Source organism: Procambarus clarkii, chromosome 13 (assembly GCF_040958095.1).
Source record: "Procambarus clarkii isolate CNS0578487 chromosome 13, FALCON_Pclarkii_2.0, whole genome shotgun sequence".
Lineage (NCBI taxonomy): Eukaryota > Metazoa > Arthropoda > Malacostraca > Decapoda > Cambaridae > Procambarus > Procambarus clarkii.
This window is the reverse complement of record NC_091162.1, coordinates 33,911,679-33,931,738: the sequence shown is the minus strand read 5'-3', so window position 1 is coordinate 33,931,738 and position 20,060 is coordinate 33,911,679. Positions and strand designations below refer to the sequence as shown.

The 20,060-nt window shown below is 42.0% G+C and overlaps 1 protein-coding gene across 1 annotated transcript; it reads right to left on the bottom strand.

Annotated features, from left to right (window-relative positions):
• Nucleotides 1–1,708: 1,708 nt before the first annotated feature.
• On the bottom strand, nucleotides 1,709–19,828 carry LOC138364451 (uncharacterized). The gene is made up of 5 exons (XM_069324087.1): nucleotides 19,804–19,828; nucleotides 18,677–18,871; nucleotides 16,805–17,529; nucleotides 10,570–10,769; nucleotides 1,709–1,886 (listed from the first exon to the last, which is right to left on the bottom strand). Exons 1-5 carry the CDS (start codon nucleotides 19,826–19,828, stop codon nucleotides 1,709–1,711), a joined length of 1,323 nt encoding a protein of 440 aa, XP_069180188.1.
• Between the last annotated feature and the right edge of the window lie 232 nt (nucleotides 19,829–20,060).

Here is a 20,060-nt window from a genome sequence, read left to right as displayed (position 1 = left end):
AGAGAGAGAGAGAGAGAGAGAGAGAGAGAGAGAGAGAGAGAGAGAGAGAGAGAGAGAGAGAGAGAGAGAGAGAGAGAGAGACAGAGAGAGAGAGAGAGAGAGAGAGAGAGAGAGACAGAGAGAGAGAGAGAGAGAGAGAGAGAGAGAGAGAGAGAGAGAGAGAGAGAGAGAGAGAGAGAGAGAGAGAGAGAGAGAGAGAGAGAGAGAGAGAGAGAGAGAGAGAGAGAGAGAGAGAGAGAGAGAGAGAGAGAGAGACAGAGAGAGAGAGAGAGAGAGAGAGAGAGAGCGACAGAGAGAGAGAGAGAGAGAGAGAGAGAGAGAGAGAGAGAGAGAGAGAGAGAGAGAGAGAGAGAGAGAGAGAGAGAGAGAGAGAGAGAGAGAGAGAGAGAGAGAGAGAGAGAGAGAGAGAGAGAGAGAGAGAGAGAGAGAGAGAGAGAGAGAGAGAGAGAGAGACAGAGAGAGAGAGAGAGAGAGAGAGAGAGAGAGAGAGAGAGAGAGAGAGAGAGAGAGAGAGAGAGAGAGAGAGAGAGAGAGAGAGAGAGAGAGAGAGAGAGAGAGAGAGAGAGAGAGAGAGAGAGAGACAGAGAGAGAGAGAGAGAGAGAGAGAGAGACAGAGAGAGAGAGAGAGAGAGAGAGAGAGAGAGAGACAGAGAGAGAGAGAGAGAGAGAGAGAGAGAGAGAGAGAGAGAGAGAGAGAGAGAGAGAGAGAGAGAGAGAGAGAGAGAGAGAGAGAGAGAGAGAGAGAGAGAGAGAGAGAGAGAGAGAGAGAGAGAGAGAGAGAGAGAGAGAGAGAGAGAGAGAGACAGAGAGAGAGAGAGAGAGAGAGAGAGAGAGAGAGAGAGAGAGAGAGAGAGAGAGAGAGAGAGAGAGAGAGAGAGAGAGAGAGAGACAGAGAGAGAGAGAGAGAGAGAGAGAGAGAGAGCGACAGAGAGAGAGAGAGAGAGAGAGAGAGAGAGAGAGAGAGAGAGAGAGAGAGAGAGAGAGAGAGAGAGAGAGAGAGAGAGAGAGAGAGAGAGAGAGACAGAGAGAGAGAGAGAGAGAGAGAGAGAGAGAGAGAGAGAGAGAGAGAGAGAGAGAGAGAGAGAGAGAGAGAGAGAGAGAGAGAGAGAGACAGAGAGAGAGAGAGAGAGAGAGAGAGAGAGAGAGAGAGAGAGAGAGAGAGAGAGAGAGAGAGAGAGAGAGAGAGAGAGAGAGAGAGAGAGAGAGAGAGAGAGAGAGAGAGAGAGAGAGAGAGAGAGAGAGAGAGAGAGAGAGAGAGAGAGAGAGAGAGAGAGAGAGAGAGAGAGAGAGAGAGAGAGAGAGAGAGAGAGAGAGAGAGAGAGAGAGAGAGAGAGAGAGAGAGAGAGAGAGAGAGAGAGAGAGAGAGAGAGAGAGAGAGAGACGGAGTCGCGGACCGTAGCTACATCTCCCCTTCCTTAACGAAACGCAGTGGGTAATGGATACCTAACCACTTCCGCCGTGTCTGAGGAAGTAATGGCAGTCATTGCCTACTCTCCGGGAGGGGGAGATATAACCAAACTACTCGGAAAAGTCTCTTCAGTTACCCTCTAACCGGTGACCAGTACGCACACCCCTCCGCAGACGTTGAAAAACGCTTAAGGGTAATGGTTCACAGCCGTCCAACTCTATCACCTATACACTCCTTCAACACCAACTGTTTACCTCATCTCATTCACAACTTAAGAGTGGGCAGATGGCGCGCGTCGCTCTAGTCCTCAACTTCACTACTGAGGTCAACGTTAAAGTCGCCAGAAATAATTAAGTGGTTTTTGTTCAATCTGTTCTCTAGTATATGATTTCTAAGGTTTGAGTTAAATTCAGTCACATCAGTGTTAGGAACCCTGTAGACTGCTCCCACAGTCAAGACAGCATCGTTACCCTTGACTCTGAAGGAGGCAAATATATGATAGTGTTACCTTTCGTTACCTTAGCGTTACCAAATATATGATATGAACCTTTCCAGATATGCTAAAAAAAGCGAGAGTAACCCCTGTCCACAAATGTGGTGATCTCACAGATGTTAACAACTACAGACCTATATCAATCCTGCCCAACTTGTCAAAAATATTTGAAAAACTAATCTACAAGCAGCTTTAATCTTATCCAGCCAAACACAATATACTTAGCTCTTGTCAATATGGCTTCAGACCCGAAAAAAGCACTAACGATGCACTTATTAGTATGATTAACTTGATGCATGCTGCTCTTGATAAATTATGGAGTCAGAGGACACTCCGTGCAATACCTCAAATCTTACCTTACTGAAAGGCTTCAGTATGATTCTGTGAATAATTCAATTTCTCCCACCCTACCCATCAACATCGGTGTTCCTCAGGGCAGCATACTTGGCCCTCTACTCTTTCTTATCTACGTTAATGACCTTCCAAATGCCTCCCAACACCTCAAACCAATTCTATTTGCTGACGACACAACCTACATTTACTCCAATCTTGACCCCCTTGCTCTAAATGTCACAGTGAATACTGAGCTAAATAAAGTCCATCCTTGGCTAACTGCCAACAAACTCACCCTGAACATTGACAAAACTTTCTATATTCTGTTTGGCAATAAATCCTTTAATCAAATAAATCTCAGGATAAACAATACCCAAATTTGTAACAAAATATATGGCAAATTCCTTGGCGTTCTCGTTGACCACAAGCTGAATTTCCAGGGACACATTCTAAATATATAAAAAAAAGTTTCAAAAACTATTGGCAATCTTTCTAAGATCATCCACAAATCCTCACCAACAAATGTTCTTGTGTCAATTACATTTACAAAACCCTGTTCTTAAATGCAAATCCTGCTATGAAACTCTCCCTGGACAGATGTAATAGGACCCATTATCACCACACCAGAAATAAATATTTTTTTGATATCCCCAGAGTCAAACTTAATCTGTGTAAACTCTCTATGCAAATAAAGGGACCCAGTCTATGGAACTCACTCACTAACGAATTGAAAAGCTGTCTAACTTTTGCGTCATTCAAAAACAAAACTAAAAAGTACCTAATCTCGTCTGCATAATTTTTTACCTTGTTGCTTTAAAATCGCACTGTATCTATTGCTACCCAATCTCTCTATCTTTTTGTACCCAATTCGAACATCTTTACCAATGTGATCATTACTGTCTTCTTATATGTGCTATCAATCTGCTGTACGGTGTCTCTTAATCTTGTTTAAATTACCAATCAAGTTGTCAATGTAATCAACCAGAGCTTTAATATACCAATGTGCTTTAATATACTTACTATTCTCTCTCATCCCATTTTTTTTCTTGCAATGTATCTGTTATCATTTTATTAATTCTGCTAGAATTTACCTACTTAAAATATCTGTTAGATTAAGGACCTGCCCGAAACGCTGCGCGTACTAGTGGCTTTACAAGATTGTCAATACTATGCTATGTATTCTCTCTAACCCAATGTACCTTCTTGCATATAAATAAATAAATAAATAAAAATAAATAAATAAATCAAATATTATGTACCCCGCCCTGCCCTGGTGACTCTCTATTACTCCCTCATCTATCCATATCTCAACTATGGTATTTGTGCTTGGGGTTCTACTATCCAAAATCATTTACGTCCTCTAATTACTCAACACAAAGTTGCTATTAGGACAATATCCAACTCTGGCCCCAGACATCACTCGGTACCCCTGCTCATATCTCTGAATATGTTAGATATTAAGTCACTGCACATTCTCTCATGTGTATTATACATATATAAAACGCTGAACTGTAATGCCAATCCTGACCTCAAAAGCTTCATTGAAGGTTGTAACAGAACCCATGAGCACCACACCAGAAATAAATACAGTTTTGATATTCCTAGAGTACGACTTAATCAAACTAGAAATGCTCTACAAATCAAGGGATCCTGAATGTGGAATGACCTTCCCAACCATGTTAAAGACTGTACCTCTCTCAACCAGTTTAAGATAAAAACGAAGCACTACCTAATAAATTCCCTGTAACCTACTTTACCCCTCTATTGTCAACCCATGTCTGGTTTTTTTAAACAACGCTGTTTGTCGACCTAATTGTATTTGTGCTGCTTTTTCAGCCATGTTCCCCCTTTTTTATGTCTATTTTTATTTGTTCTCAACACATTTTATTTTTTATACTCAATTAGTATTAGGCTTTAGTCATTAATGTTTTTCCTGCCCGAAACGCTTTGCGTAATAGTGGCTTTAGGCATTGTATGTACTAGCTCTATCTATAAATCCATCAATCTTTGTAAAATCTCTTGTATGTATGTATACCTTACCTAAATAAACATTTATTTATTTATTTATTATTTTATGTCTGTTTTTTTTAACAATGCTGTTTGTCGACCAAATTGTATTTGTGCTGCTTTTTCTGCCATGTTCCCCCCTTTTTTATTTGTTCTCAACACATTTTATACTTTAATCTCAATTAGTATTAAGTTTTAGTCTTTATTGTTTTTCCTGCTCGAAACGCTTTGTGTAATAGTGGCTTTAGGCTTTGTATATACTAGCTCTGTCTATAAATCTATCAATTTTTGTATAACCTCTTGTATGTATGTACTTTACCTGGATAAACATATATTTATTTATTTATTTATTTATTTATTTATTTATTTATTTATTTATTTATTTATTTATTTATTTATTTATTTGAGTAAAAGTACCAAGTGCTGGTTGGGGCCAGAGTTAGATATTGTTCTATTAGCAGCTTTGAGTAATTAGAGGAAGTAAAGGATTTTGTGCCGTAGAACCCCAAGCACAAATACTATAATTGAGATAAGGATAGATGAGAGAGTAATAGAGCGTCACCAGGGCAGGGCGAGGTACATAATATCTGATCTTAGAAAGAATGCCAACAGTTTTAGAAACTTATTTTTATATATTTAGAATGTGTCCCTTGGAAATTCAGCTTGTTGGGATTGAGAACTACAGATGTTGGATGTAGCATGTTTGGGGCAGATGCTCTTTTGTTTATGATCTTATAAATAGTAAGCTATGTACCTGATAATTAACAAATCCACAAGGGCTGTGACGAGGATTCGAACCTGCACCCGGGAGCATCCCAGACACTGTCTTAATCGACTGAGCTAGGACAGGGTTAAAAAAGAGTTGAAACCGAAGTTCTACTGAACTTACTGGATCCCGCAGCCTCTCCGAGGCACAAACCAGGGTTTTACACAACTTCCCCATGCACTCGAGCTATGTCAATAGGCCGTTCTCCCTCTTCGCCCTTACATCATTTTTTTTTTTTTTTAGATAAATACAGGAGTTGTTACATTCTTGTACAGCCACTAGTACACGTAGCGTTTCGGGCAGGTCCCTGGAATACGATCCCCGCCGCGAAGAATCGTTTTTACAACCAAGTACACTTTTTTCTGTTGAGTTAAACAGAGGCTACAGTTAAAGATTTGCGCCCAGTAAATCCTCCCTGGCCAGGATACGAACCCATGACAAAGCGCTCGCGGAACGGCAGGCGAGTGTCTTACCACTGCACCATGGGAACCACAAACTTACAGAAATTACACACAGAAATCACACTAACGTGATGCATCCTCGTCACTGCCCTTGTGGATTTGTTCATTTGATGCATCACGTTAGTGTGATTTCTGTGTGTACCTGATAATTGTTTTGTTGTTGTTGGTGGTGGTTAAGAATAAACCATGTGGACGAAGATTATTTCTCTTCCGCCTTCAAACGTAACACAGCTTGTTATTGATGAGCACCTCAAGGGATTTGCCATATACTTTATTATTAATTTGGATATTGTTTATTCTTAAATTAATTTGATTTGAGTATTTATTACCAAACAAAATATTAAAAGATTTCTCAATGTTAAGGGTGAGTTTGTAAGCAATTAGCCAAAGATGGACCTTTTTAAGTTCAGTTTTTACTGTGACATTTAGAGCAAGAGGGTCAGGACTAGAGTTTAGTTAGTTAGTTTAGTTTAGTTTATTTATTATGCACCCCATACCCACCTTGTGGGCGGTAGTGGAAAGGGTTACAGAGGCACATAATGGGCTTAGGGACTGAACCCCACAATTCACTTAGCTAAGCAAGTTACAGTCTTGATGAGCTAGTTACAAAATTCAGTATAAGTCGTCACATCATAAATGGGTTCGAGATCGACCACAAGTACAGTTTCTAAATTAAGCAACTGACATATGAGGGGAGTTAGTGTCACAATTGTTGACCAGACCACACACTAGAAGGTGAAGGGACGACGACGTTTCGGTCCGTCCTGCACCAATCTCAAGTCGATTGTGATGATTGCAGGTTGATTGATAAAGATTAAGCCACCCATGAGGTGGCACTGGCATGAATAGCCCGGAAGTGGTACAATTTTTTGTTCAGTAATTCTTTTCAGTATTCTGAGGCTGCATTTAATCGTCTAGCTGTTATCGCGGGGGAGGATACTGCTTGACAGTTTTTTGAGGGTGTCCAGCTGCTGGACACCTTTTCTGACCAGGAGAGTGGCTGTGTTGAATGCTTCAGGGTGGCCACTGCAAGATTCAGGGACTCTTAAAGCTCTTCTAAGGTCGTTGGTTGCTTCACATTCCAGAAGATAGTGAAGTAATGGCTTTTCTGTGACAGTTTGGCAGAAGATGCACTCTCTCTGTCGGGGTTCACCAATCTCTCAGTTGCATCTGTAATCTAGACGTAGTCTATATAACATAACTGCTATTTCCCTGTGGATTCCTTTTGGGATATTTAACCTTTATAATTTGATTGCTTGAAAATACCATGTTGTAGAGGGCGAACCTTCAGCTATTCTCTAGTGTAGATAGGCTTTGTTGAGTTGTGAGAGTTTTTTGGTGATGAGAGGTTTTTTATGTTCTCTAGGCTGGGCAGAATTGTTTTATATATCACTGGATGACGAGTTGCCAATTTAGCAATTTCATCAGCTTCCTCATTTAATAGGATTCCAACATGGGATGGGATCCAGTTTAGGGTTATTTTGAGTCCTCTGCCTTTAGCGACTGCTCCAAGATACAAAATGGTGGTAATTATTTCCACGTTATCTTTCCACTGTTTTTGTCCTAATATTTGAAGTGCAGCTTTTGAGTCTGTGTGAATGATTGCATTTTGAGTGTTTTGTGCAATCACATATGCGAATGCCTGTTGTATGGCAAACAGCTCAGTTGGGTTGATGATACTAGTCCTCCCAGTCTCCAATATGCCTGTACGCTGGCCGTGCAAAGAGCAGCGCCAGCACTCTCATATTCTGTGTCCACCGATCCGTCTGTGAAGATGTGGGTGGCTCCTGCTACTACACGACAATCCTAAGGCGCTATTATGCGCCTTAGGATTGTCGGATCATAGGCAGCCTTTTCATTGGGAGATTTTCTATTACTATTTTGAAACTAGGCTCTTCCCACGGCGCGGAAGAAGTGTAATTTGGGTGTGGATGATCACCCTCTTTATCAAGAATCATGCTTTTTAAATGTAGTCTGTTTAGGACATTTCCTGCTCTTGCAGCCCAAAAGTTTCCGTTGTTTTGGCCAAGTCCAACCACCAAGGCCTGCCGTACTGGGATTGGATCATGAGAAATAATTATCTTACTGATAATTGTAGCTGTTATTTGTGATATTCTTTCTTGAAGAGAGGGCAAACCCGTTTCCAGTCTAAGAGTTTCAAGCCTGGTCCACATGGGGGCTCCCAGTGCGGCTCTCATAGCATTGTTTTGGGCAACTTCAAGCTTTTTCCACTGTTGGTGTGATAGACTTGTGAGTGCAAGTGCGGCATAGTCGATCACTGATCTGACTGCCTGTACATAGTATGTGCGAAGGACTTGCAGATTGGCTCCACCAGAGAGGGAGGTTAGCGACCTGAGGATTGCCGTCCGGGCCGCAGTTCGCTCTCTCAAGTTAAGTGACCTCAGCATTAAAATTCATGTGTGTGTCCAGGATTGTTCCTAGATACAGATAGGTGTCCACCCATTCAATTGGTTGACCTTGTACTGTGAGTTGGATGTTGGGCTTCGCTATTTTTATGGGCATGGCTTTTGACTTTCAGAGGTTGAGTTTAATACCAATCTGTTTTGCCTCTTTACTGATGCAGTCTAAGCATTTGGGTGCAAAGCGCGCCACATCCCTTCCTTTTATGATGATGACAAAGTCGTCCACGTAGTTTAGCAGCCTGCAATGATGTGGGAGTTTCAACCTCATTATTTTTTCCATTAATCAGTTGAAGAGAAGAGGGCTAAGAATACCTCCTTGCGGTGTACCATTTTCATGTCTTTTGTACTCAGAGACTGTGCCATGAAGTTTTACTCTTTCTTCTCTGTTTATGAGACAGTTTTTGGTCCAGGAGAGCAGGTTGCCTCTGACCTCTTTGTCAATGAGGCAGCAGAGAATAGCTGGAGCGCTAGCCAGTTCAAAGACTTTCTCGAGGTCCAGAAATATCAGCGTTCCTGGTCTGTCATTCAAGTGGGCTAACAGAGTTGTAATACATTCCACTGTGCCAACCCCTCTTCTATAGACATACATATCATGGTGCAGTTTAGGCATTTTCCACTCCAGTCTGTTGAGTGCCATTCTGTCAGCCGTCTTGTCTGTACAGCTTTGGAGAGAGTTGGGCCTGGGATTAGCTGGATCTTTGGGTTTTGGGATCGGCACTATGTCTGCTCTATTCCAAGCAGAAGGTCTAGTTTGAGAAGTCCAGGCTAAATTAATTAACCTTAGGTATGTAGCGTCTTCCTCTGGGCCGAGGTTTCTAATCATTTTATAGGTTATTTTGCCGTCTCCAGGGGATGTATCTTTGGAGTTTTTCTTAGCCCGATTGAGCTCATCCAGTGTGAAGGGAGCATTAGTATCAGAGACTTCTTCACATGCTGTAAGGATTCTGTGCCACCTTTCTTCCTCTAATCCTGTCTGTACTGCTAATACATCTGGTGGAAGTTGATTGCTGGCTGCTTTTTCTGCAAACCTGGTTGCCAGTACTTCGGCTTCCTGTTGAGAATCCTTGGGGTGTGGAACTTTAGGTGTTTTATTCCTTTTGGCCCGGTGAATTTGCTACCACATCTCCCCGAGAGAGGTGTGTTCATTCACATGTGAAAACAATTCCAGCCACTTTTGTTCTTTTATTTATTTATTTTTTTGAGATATATACAAGAGTTGTTACATTCTTGTACAGCCACTAGTACGCGTAGAGTTTCGGGCAGGTCCCTGGAATACGATCCCCTGCCGCGAAGAATCGTTCAGTGGTCTGGTATTAGTCTGGTCTCTCGATGCACATATTCCTTAACCTCACAATGTAAGGTCTTGTTGCGGTCATTTGGCTGTTTTTTGTATAGCTTTCTTGTTCTGTTGAGTCTATGGTTGAGTTCTTTGACACGTTCGCAATAGTACCAATGATCTTTATTGTGTCCGGTGGACTGTTTTTTCAGTGGGATTGAGTGGTTGGCTGCAATTTGAATCGCTTTGACAAATTCTTGTTCTGCCTGATTAATGTCTTCGGGAACATCATAGTTTCTTTGCCACTCCGAAATGAGGTTTTGAAATCGGTCCCAGTTTGCTAAAGCAAAGTTCCAGGCTTCAGATGGAGGCAGAGGTGGGGTGGGTAGGTCTAAATTAAGATCAATTTGGACCCCATAGTGGTCGCTTGTGAGTGTGGGCTCAACTGACCATGTTGCTGCATCTCTTAGGGAGGCTGAAACGAAGGTAAGGTCTAATCTGCCTCCTTGGATGTGGGTAGGTTCATTCTTGTTTAGGATTTGGATTTCTGGAAGCTGGTCCAGTAGATGTGCAATGTGAATGCCGGCTTCATTTGTTGTGTTCGAGCCCAATGTCAATCGATGATTGACATTAAAATCACCACAAATGATTGTGTTTGATGTAGTTGAGTGTCCAAATAACACAGAAAGATCCATTTCAGCACGTGGAGACCTGTATACATTAAACACTTCAAGTTTGTCGTGTCTTAGCTCTCCCATTACCTCTGTCCCTGCTCCACAATCGGGTGGGCTGGTTATGGACTTGGAGATCAGGTCACATTTTACATAGATTGCACATCCCCTGGATTGCCCATTGATCCATGGAAGGAAGAAGCCTCGATAGCCTGAGATTTTAGGTTCTAATCCGGCTCGAAGCAATCTCTCCTGTAGTATCAGGATGTCTATGCCCTTGGTTGCTGCTATGCATTGCAAGTGTTGCAATTTAGTGCGCAGTCCTTGCGCATTCCATTGCAGGATCTTTAGACCTCTAGGTTCTTGGAATTTGCTAATATTACCGTGGTAGCCATCTAGTCTGATGAACACGCCATGGAAGTTGCAATTGGTGTATAGGTTCTTAGTGGACCTGAAATTGACTCATCAATGTCGCTTTCCGACGAGCTGGACTCTATCTGTTTTTTAGGGGGGTGTCTCCTGCCCTGCGTTCTTGAAGGTGAGGATATTATATTTTCGAATTTCTTGAGCTTGTGCTCAATTGTCTTCCGAGTTTCTGTGGTTTGCTTGATACCGTGTATTGACAGCAGACTTTCGACCAATTCGGTGACCAAAGTTTTGAGCATTGGCCAGAGAGCGTCCAGTTCTGCGGGAGCACTATTTAATGCTGTGCAGGTTTGGGGCCTGGTTACTTTTGATCCTTCTCAGTGGTCACTTTGACACTGGAATTGTTACTCTTACTCTTATTGCCTCCAGTGTGCTTACTGGATGCAATGGGAGGGCGACTGCTTTGAACATGTTTCTTGTGGCCCCCAGCTATCTCTTTGTTTTGTACGGAGGTCTTCACACCCTTCACCATGGCCGATGGTGAAGGGCTGTGTGCCCCCTCTACCTGAATGGGTAGACCCCACGCGGTTTTAGTGGGCATGGGAGCTGGTATAAGTTTTGGTGGGGGTTTCGGCTCTGCTGTAGGCGTGGTGGGGTTCGTTTGAAGCCTTTTGAGCCTTTTAGGGCATTTCAAGTTCCAGGCGTGATGTGCCTTGGAGCAATTTTGGCACTTTGCCTGGACAGGATGGTTTGCCTTGTGTTTATCAATGCATATTTTTGTGTCGTGGGGCTGGCTGCAGACTCCACACCTCACTGGGCGTTGGCAGACATCTTTGTGATGCCCAAATCTTTGACATCAGAAGCATCTTAGGGGCTCTGGGGTGTAAGGCCTGTGTTGGAACACGCCCCAGGTTCCAAGGTCAAGTTTCTCCGGGATCCGTCCTCTTACTGTGAGAAGGACTTATCGGGTTTCCTGTTTTGTGGATCATACTTGGCATCTCTCTGCTGACACCACATAGTTTAGCTTTTCGAGATGGTCAAGGGCCATATGCAAGGGATAGTGGAGGACAAGGATTTTTCGTATTTTATCCTCTGGTTTCAGTTCCTCACATTTTGTGTAATTTTTCAAAATCGTTGCGGCCGACTCGTCTTTGGGCCTTAGAATATATTCTCCTCTGAGATTTGGTTTAGCTCTGATCTGGAGCTGGGGGTACTCTTTTTCGAGGTCCACTACAGTGGCGTAGGAAGACTTACCTTCGGTATGCTGGACCTTGAAAACTGGCAATGTAGATTTAGTCTGAGGAGCTGGAAGAGCTGGAGAAGCTGGAGTGTTTGTCGGAAGATGGGTCGTCATGGAGTGGCTTGTCCTGTTTGCCTTACACGATTCCACTCCCCGTCACTTTCGGAACTTGTATCGAGTATAGATTTTCTTTCCCTACACTGAGCAGCATTGCTGGATCTATCACAATTCATTTCGTATTCCATGATTTAATTCAAATGCTCACTGTGGAGTGGTGTCTGGTGAGTGAAGGTGATGCTCTGTGCTACAGGAGACAAGGTCAGCGTGGAGTTGGCTCACTGGGTGAACTGTGGATGATTGCAGAAGATGAAGATTAAGCCACCCAAAAGGTGGCACGGGCATGAATAGCCCATAAGTGGTGGCCCTTTTGAGCCATTACCAGTATCAATAGATGATACTGGAGATCTGTGGAGATGCGACTGTACCCTGCGTGACTGGAGATGTCTCCCGTGGATGATAGCAGGAGGAGAAGGCAATAAATACAAATACAAATACAAATACAAATATTTATTCCGGTAAAGTACATACATACAAGGTGAGATACAAAAAGTTGATGGATTTATAGATAGAGCTAGTACATACAATGCCTAAAGCCACTATTACGCAAAGCGTTTCGGGCAGGAAAAACAATAAGACTTAAACTTAATACTAATTGAGATTAAAGCATAAATTGTGTTGAGAAAAAATAAGAAAAAATGAAAAAAGGGGGAAGGAAACATGGCAGAAAAAAAAATACAATTTGGTCAACAAACAGCATTGTTTAAAGTAGTAGACAGGAAATAGGCAGAAGAGAGGTGAGGAGAAGAAAATCTTAGAGGAGAAGGCAAGGCAAAGGTAGGGAAGGTAAGGTGTGTCACAATTTATATATTTGTCCTGCACACCTCCCCTCATCCACAGTACAGGGTCAAACAATTGAATGGGTCGACACCTATCAGTATCTAGGAATCATCCTGGACACACACATGAATTTTAATGCTGAGGTCACATACTTGAGAGAGCGAACTGCGGCCCGGACGCAATTCTCAGGTCGCTAACCTCCCTTTCTGGAGGCGCCAATCTGCAAGTCCTTCGCACATACTATGTACAGGCAGTCAGATCAGTGATCGACTATGCCGCACCTGCACTCACAAATCTATCACACCAACAGTGGAAAAAGCTTGAAGTTGCCCAAAACAATGCTATGAGAGCGGCACTGGGAGCCCCCATGTGGACCAGGCTTGAAACTCTTAGGCTGGAGACGGGTTTGCCCTCTCTACAAGAAAGAATATCACAAAGGACAGCTACACTTGTCAGTAAGATAATTATTTCTTCTGATCCAATCCCAGTACGGTAGGCCTTGGTGGTTGGACTAGGCCAAAACAATGGAAACTCTTGGGTTGCAAGAGCAGGAAAAGTCCTAAACAGACTACATTTAAAAAACATGATTCTTGATAGAGAGGGTGATCATCCACACCCAAATTACACTCCTTCCGCGCCGTGGGAAGAGCCTACTTTCAAATTAGTAATAAAAAGTCTCCCAATGAAAAAGGCTGCCTATGATCCGACAATCCTAAGGCGCATAATAGAAGAGCAAATGTATAGCATAGCAGTAGCAGGAGCCACCCACATCTTCACAGACGGATCGGTGGACACAGAATATGAGAGTGCTGGCGCTGCTCTTTGCACAGCCAGCGTACAGGCATATTGGAGACTGGGAGGACTAGTATCATCAACCCAAACTGAACTGTTTGCCATACAACAGGCATTCGCATATGTGATTGCACAAAACACTCAAAATGCAATCATACACACAGACTCAAAAGCTGCACTTCAAATACTAGGACAAAAACAGTGGAAAGATAATGTGGAAATAATTACCACCATTTTGTATCTTGGAGCAGTCGCTAAAGGCAAAGGCCTCAACATAACTTTAAACTGGATCCCAGTAGTGAATAAGGAGACAGATTGAGGTAAAAAAATTTCAGAAACGGTTGGGCACTTCCATGCCGACTTGACCCTGTCGGGCCAGATCGTCCATCCCTCTTGTTTTAGGTGGTTAGGTTAGGGCACAGTCAGCGCGCTCCTGGCTGGCTGGCGGTGGTGGGGTGGTGGTCCCCCCTGGGGTCCCGGGGGGACCACCACCCATGGTGTACCTGAGGAACTGGTGCCCTATCCTAACCTGTTTTTTTTTACTTTTTGTCGCCTTGCTTTAAGATGAGTCTATTGCCTCAAGAAGGGGGTCTCTACTTATGAGAGGTACCGAGGATGAATGTTCAATAGTTGGAAACCAAAAAATACACTGGTGAAAGGCATATAAACGTTTTTGGAGTATTATAATGGCATGAGCAAAAATGCACGATTTGTCCCGGAAGGTGTTACGAGAGTACTACGGTATCAATTTGGGGGCCCTTACTTTTGAATGGATCAGAGGGTGAATGTTCAATAGATTCAAACCAAGAAACACAGTTGAAAGCGAATATAGAAGTTTTTGGAGTACTTTAATGAGGCTATGACTGAATAGTATAGGGAGTCCTTGGGCACAGCTCCATTTTCTGTAATGGTCAGAGGTGGATAACCCCAGTGGGGGTCAGGCATACAAGGGGGGGGTCAAGATTCCTTACAAAGACCATTTTGGATATATAGGTGTAGTAAGCCTTATCTTGAATTTGCATGATACTGTGGGGTACATTGACATGAAGGGCGAGTCATAGAACAGGATCTGCATGTGAGATGGGTCATATAGGGGTTTTAAAGAAGTTAAGATAGCTTTAAAGAGTCCTGTGTGCTTGATAGTGGGGAAATGTTCAGTCAATAATTCTCGTGTTTTGAATCTGAATGAGGGGTCCTAGTTTGCGTTCTAGTCGTAAAATGAGTTCCTTAGTATATTTGCTATGGAAAATGAGCTTTCAGTACTCTATATAATTTGAAATGAGGTCAAGAAAGACATGTTTATGTGCGAGAAGAGTCAGGTTGGAAACTGTTTATTTCAGTCATCCCCCCTTGGCTTTGCTCCGTTTTCTGTAGCTAAAGTAAAGATTCCATTTTCTGTGGCATACAGTTGATTACTGGTGAAAAAGGCATACTTGAATTTGTATGGTTCTAACCTGTTTATAGATATAGTTTTCGGGCCTCAAATTAGATTTTAATATGAAAAATAGCATCAAATGTATGTCTATCTTTTGTAATAAACGTTACAAGCATCAACAATACCTGTGATATTTCATAGCATACGAAAAGAAGTTTAAATAGTGGGGCCTCAGCCATATTGTGTTGGGTTTGACACTTCTAACATTAATTTGACACTTGTAAATATACTATAAAGGAAAGTAGTTGAGTGGTTTAAGCAATTTAATACGTATTGGGGTATTTTGTATTAAATTTCATTTTTTAACATAATAATAGTTTTCAGCTATTGTGGTGGGGGCCCAATAACTTCATATAGCGCAACGACTGGCGCTATCTGTACTTAGTCCCCCCTAAGCTTAAAACTGTTGCACAATCTTACTTAAACACATTGCTAAACTCTTATACACAAACAAAAACTCAATTTTTAACTTACACAAATAAACCCAGGGCTTTCACATTCGCGCAAAATACTTAGTCCCCCCTAAACTTAAAACAGTTGCACAATCTTACTTAAACACATTGCTAAACTCTTATACACAAACAAAAACTAAATTTTTAACTTACACAAATAAACCCAGGGCTTTCACATTCGCGCAAAATACTTAGTCCCCCCTAAACTTGAACACTCGCAATCTTACGGTGCTTTAATTTCCAAAGCCTTCCAAACCTGCACTGGGTCCTGCCCAGCTGACTGCGGCTGGATGGATTACAATTGAGCCAAAAACAGTTGGTCAGGGCGAGATACGGCCTCATTTTTAGAGACATTTACTATAGCAAAAGCTTGAACGTCGAGAACTGAATGCGGGCCTGCACGAGAGTTGTTCTTGGCACTCAAATGTTTAGAGATTAAAATACATAGAATCTGCAAGAGCCCACCCTAAGTCGCTCACGCGGCCAATAGACATGTTTTTCGCCCAAATGTATTTATTTAAAATAATACGTCAGATAGAAAGAGTTTCGCATTGCTATTATATTTACCTTATAAAGCCTCTTTATAAAAATGATATGCCACTGCGTATTATGATTGTTTGATAATAAATATTGCATAAATACTTACACGATTTCATAAACAAAAAAAAACTTTTAATGAGCCATGGTTGGAAGGCTTTATCATTACCGTAATTACAAACTTTTAAAACTAATAAAATATATGTCTCATAGAGGAAGATTTATTCTTCAGGATATATATTATTTAGTAATTAAGAGTTTCATTCTGTATAAAAAATGAAAGTTGCCAATATTTTCAAAGCTCTGGCCACTAATTTTTTATAAAGGTTTTCCAAGGGAGTAAATCTTGCTACCTCTTTTTCTCCCAAATGTTTCCTCATTTGCACAGGAGCAGAGCAACCTTCGTGCGGGCCCTGGTTCAGTTCCCCAACGTCCGAGCTAATGGACATTACAAATTTCACTAAATGATGCAGTATCTTAGCTGTCTCTAATTATAAAGGTGTTAATCTTTTTTTTTTAACCTTTGAGTGCTAGGTCTCAAAAAGGTTCTTTACCTCAGAAAGAAAGAGAGAGAGAGATTCTATTTTTGTCCATATTCGAGCGGAATGTTGAACAACCTTCGTGCGGGTCCTGGTTCAGTTCCCCAACGTCCGAGATATTGGACATTACAAATTTCACTAAATGATTCATTATCTTAGCAGCCTCTCTAATTATAAAGTTGTTAATCTTTTTTATAACCTTTGAGTGCTAGTTCTCAAAAGGTTCTTTACCTCAGAAAGAGAGAGAGAGAGAGATTCTATTTTTGTCCATATTCGAGCGGAATGTTGAGCAACCTTCGTGCAGGACCCGGTTCAGTTCCCCAACGTCCGAGCTATTGCACATAGCAAATTTCTCTAAATGAGGCAGTATCTCGCCCCCACCCCCCGGATCAATGATTTTAGGGCAGTAAATAAGCAATTGCAATCTAATCCCCCCCCCCAAAAAAAAATACTGTTCATGAAAATGTGAGCTTATTTATACTAATTTATGAATATAAAAAAACTACTCGACATTTGTACAATTTTTATTTACATAAATAAATTAGTCTCTATGCCTTTTTTGTCTTCTTAGGAAATAATCGGTCGAAGGACATGCGAAATGGTGCGTCTGCAAATGGGGCAGTTTCTCATAGATAAAAGACAATTACTGCATGTTACCATATGTCTGCAGGGCAGCAGTACGACACTCAACGCATTGTTAAAGCACACCTTACACAAAATATCAGCAGCCCAAGACGTTGGCGTAGATGTGTTCATCACAGTTTCAACATGGGATGTCGCATCAAAGTCTGTGGCCTCTTCGCCAGTTTCAACATCCATTTCATTAGCGACTATAGTCGTCTCTTCCGCCTCTGTTTCAACAGGAGAAGGCAAAGCCCGCAAACCAAGATTAGTGCTCATGAACCCGCTCATTGATCCAACAACGTCGACATCCATTTCATTAGCTGTGGCGACTGTTTCCATGTCAGAGGGCGCGGATTGCCATTCCAGATTCGCAGGCTCTACCCTACCTTCCACATCCTCATGATGAATTCCCCTTAAACCCATTTCGGCTTTAGTGCTCTCTTGCATATACCACAACATTAATTCTATACATCTGGCCTCTGAAACAAACGGTAATAAATCTTTGGTGCTTTTGAGATATAGCCTTAAGGCAGGTCTCACACAGACATCAGGAAATCCAAAATGTTCAATTAATGCTGGGAAAAAACCCAAACCTTCCATCAGACCAGTTAAAAGATGTTCATCTATGGGTTTTATAGTTCGACGCTGCGAAGATTCTCTAGCATTCTTAATGAACTGTGCATCCTTTTTAATGTTGACAAAGGTGCACTCAGGATACCATTGCGCGTGCAGTGTCCAAGGGTCGTCAGCGGGTTCCCAATTACGAAAACCATTCCCACAGAAAAAGCAGCGCATGTGGTCACTTAGGCCTGTAAATTTAAGAAAAAAAATATTCCCATTCATTATTATTATTATAGCTCACATCCGGCAATGTTGTAATACAAAAACACACACACGCGCGCGCGCACACACACACACACACACACAGGGGAATCTGGGGAGGGGAAATCCTGCAAGAATCAAATAGAGAGAAGGATCTGGGGGTTGATATCACACCGAACCTGTCCCCAGAGGCCCACATCAAAAGAATATCATCAGCGGCATATGCTAGACTGGCCAACATAAGAACTGCCTTCAGAAACTTGTGTAAGGAATCTTTCAGAACCCTGTATACCACTTATGTAAGACCAATCCTGGAGTATGCAGCTCCAGCCTGGAGTCCATACCTAGTTAAACACAAGACAAAGTTAGAGAAGATTCAGCGGTATGCCACCAGGCTCGTCCCGGAACTGAGAGGATTGAGCTACGAGGAAAGGCTAAAGGAGCTGAACCTCACATCCCTGGAAAACAGAAGAGTAAGGGGAGACATGATAACCACCTACAAAATTCTCAGGGGAATTGACAGGGTGGACAAAGACAAACTCTTCAGCACGGGTGGGACACGAACAAGGGGACACAGGTGGAAACTTAGTACCCAGATGAGCCACAGAGACGTTAGAAAGAATTTTTTCAGTGTCAGAGTAGTTAATAAATGGAATGCACTAGGAAGTGATGTGGTGGAGGCTGACTCCATACACAGTTTCAAATGTAGGTATGATAGAGCCCAGTAGGCTCAGGAATCTGTACACCAGTTGATTGACAGTTGAGAGGCGGGACCAAAGAGCCAAAGCTCAACCCCCGCAAGCACAATTAGGTGAAAACAATTAGGTGAGTATACACTTCCCGGGACCAAAGAGCCAGAGCTCCACCCCCGCAAGCACAATTGGGGGAGTAAACACACTTTTTTTTCAGATATATACAAGAGTTGTTACATTCTTGTACAGCCTAGCATTTCGGGCAGGTCCCTAGAATACAATCCCCACCTCGAAGAATCGTTTTTTACAACCAAGTACCCATTTTACTGTTGAGTTAAACAGAGGCTACAGTTAAGGATTTGCGCCCAGTAAATCCTCCCCGGCCAGGAGGATACACACGCACACACTGAAAATAACAAAAACTCCAACAATATTTGTTTACCACAGAAGAAAAATCCTGATTCTGCCAATTCGTGAGATGTTTGCTTGACACAACCAGTCCAGCTGAGGTCGAATGTTTCCAAACGCTGTTTGTATGTTGCCAAGCCTGGATATCTAGGTTTAGCGTATGGAATTACCCCCAGAACCTGCAAATCATCTCCAGTCATTTTAGTTTCTTCCTCGCGGGGTGGGGTCTCTAAAAAAACAAAGATGCTCCATCACATATATGCATAAGACACAGGTTCTAAGTCAATTCTTTCAAAAACAAAAAAAAATAAAGAAAAATTATTTGAAAAGACTTACTGCGTTTATACTTATTTTTTTTTGTCCTCCCTCCACATCGTCAATACTAATTATTCACAGATAAACTAGTAAATTATATTTATACAATATACTCATGATCAGATGTTGCTATATTCTTTGGTTCGAATAGGGGTGAAAAGAAATCCAGCCCATATTCGAATGCCAGTTTGGTGATTTCCAAAGGAACGTTATTGTCCTTTTCGCCTCTTATGAAGGAACAATTTGGCGACACTTTCGCATGCCTACTACGGGGCGTATCGCCCTCAATCCAAGCATGCACAACTTTACAACAAAAGGCGCAGGAACAATGATCCGCAACTCTCAGATAATAAAATCCCTCATTCACCAGGTCTTGGGGGTTTAGCCACTCGACAGGCCAATTTATAAAGGTGTCTAAACGCATTTGGGCACATTTAAGACTGTCCCTGGAGTAAAACGTTTTAGTACGGGAAGGTTCCATTGTGTACTGGTGCGACACTGGCGAATGGAGGCAAGATCCTAGGCTATATATTGCCCGTCCTTTCCCTCCCTGAAATAAGTGTCAAAGATCGCTACATATGTGCTAGTTTCTTTTTTTTTTTTTTGGTTTGGCAATTCTAGCCACCGCTACTCTTTTTTTTTATGGCATAATTATGAGGAAACAGGGAAAGGAAAAAATGACTCGCAAATGTGCTAAATCATGTTGCATAATGCAGTGAATTAAAAAAAAAAAGATGGCAGTTGGTAGTCTAGGAAAGGTGACCAAGTACTTATTTTTTGTGATAATTATCGAGAAATGTCATTAACTACATAAGGTATCCCTAATGTCAATAAGTTATCACAAACCTTCCAATAATGATGTGGCCTCCATGACTTTATATATATTTCATTAAGGGAATATGGTCTGACTACGGTTTTTTCATGGGGGGGGGGGGGAACATTAAAAAAAAAAAATTGTAACATGTCGCACTGTGTTTGACCTTTTCTGCTTCTGAAAAAAAAGGTTGCCAGTGTTTGGGTATTAAGCTGACGTATATTGATATTTTATGGCAAGATATTTTGAGATACATATTGCGCTATTTGAGGTGGTTTTTTTTATGCTA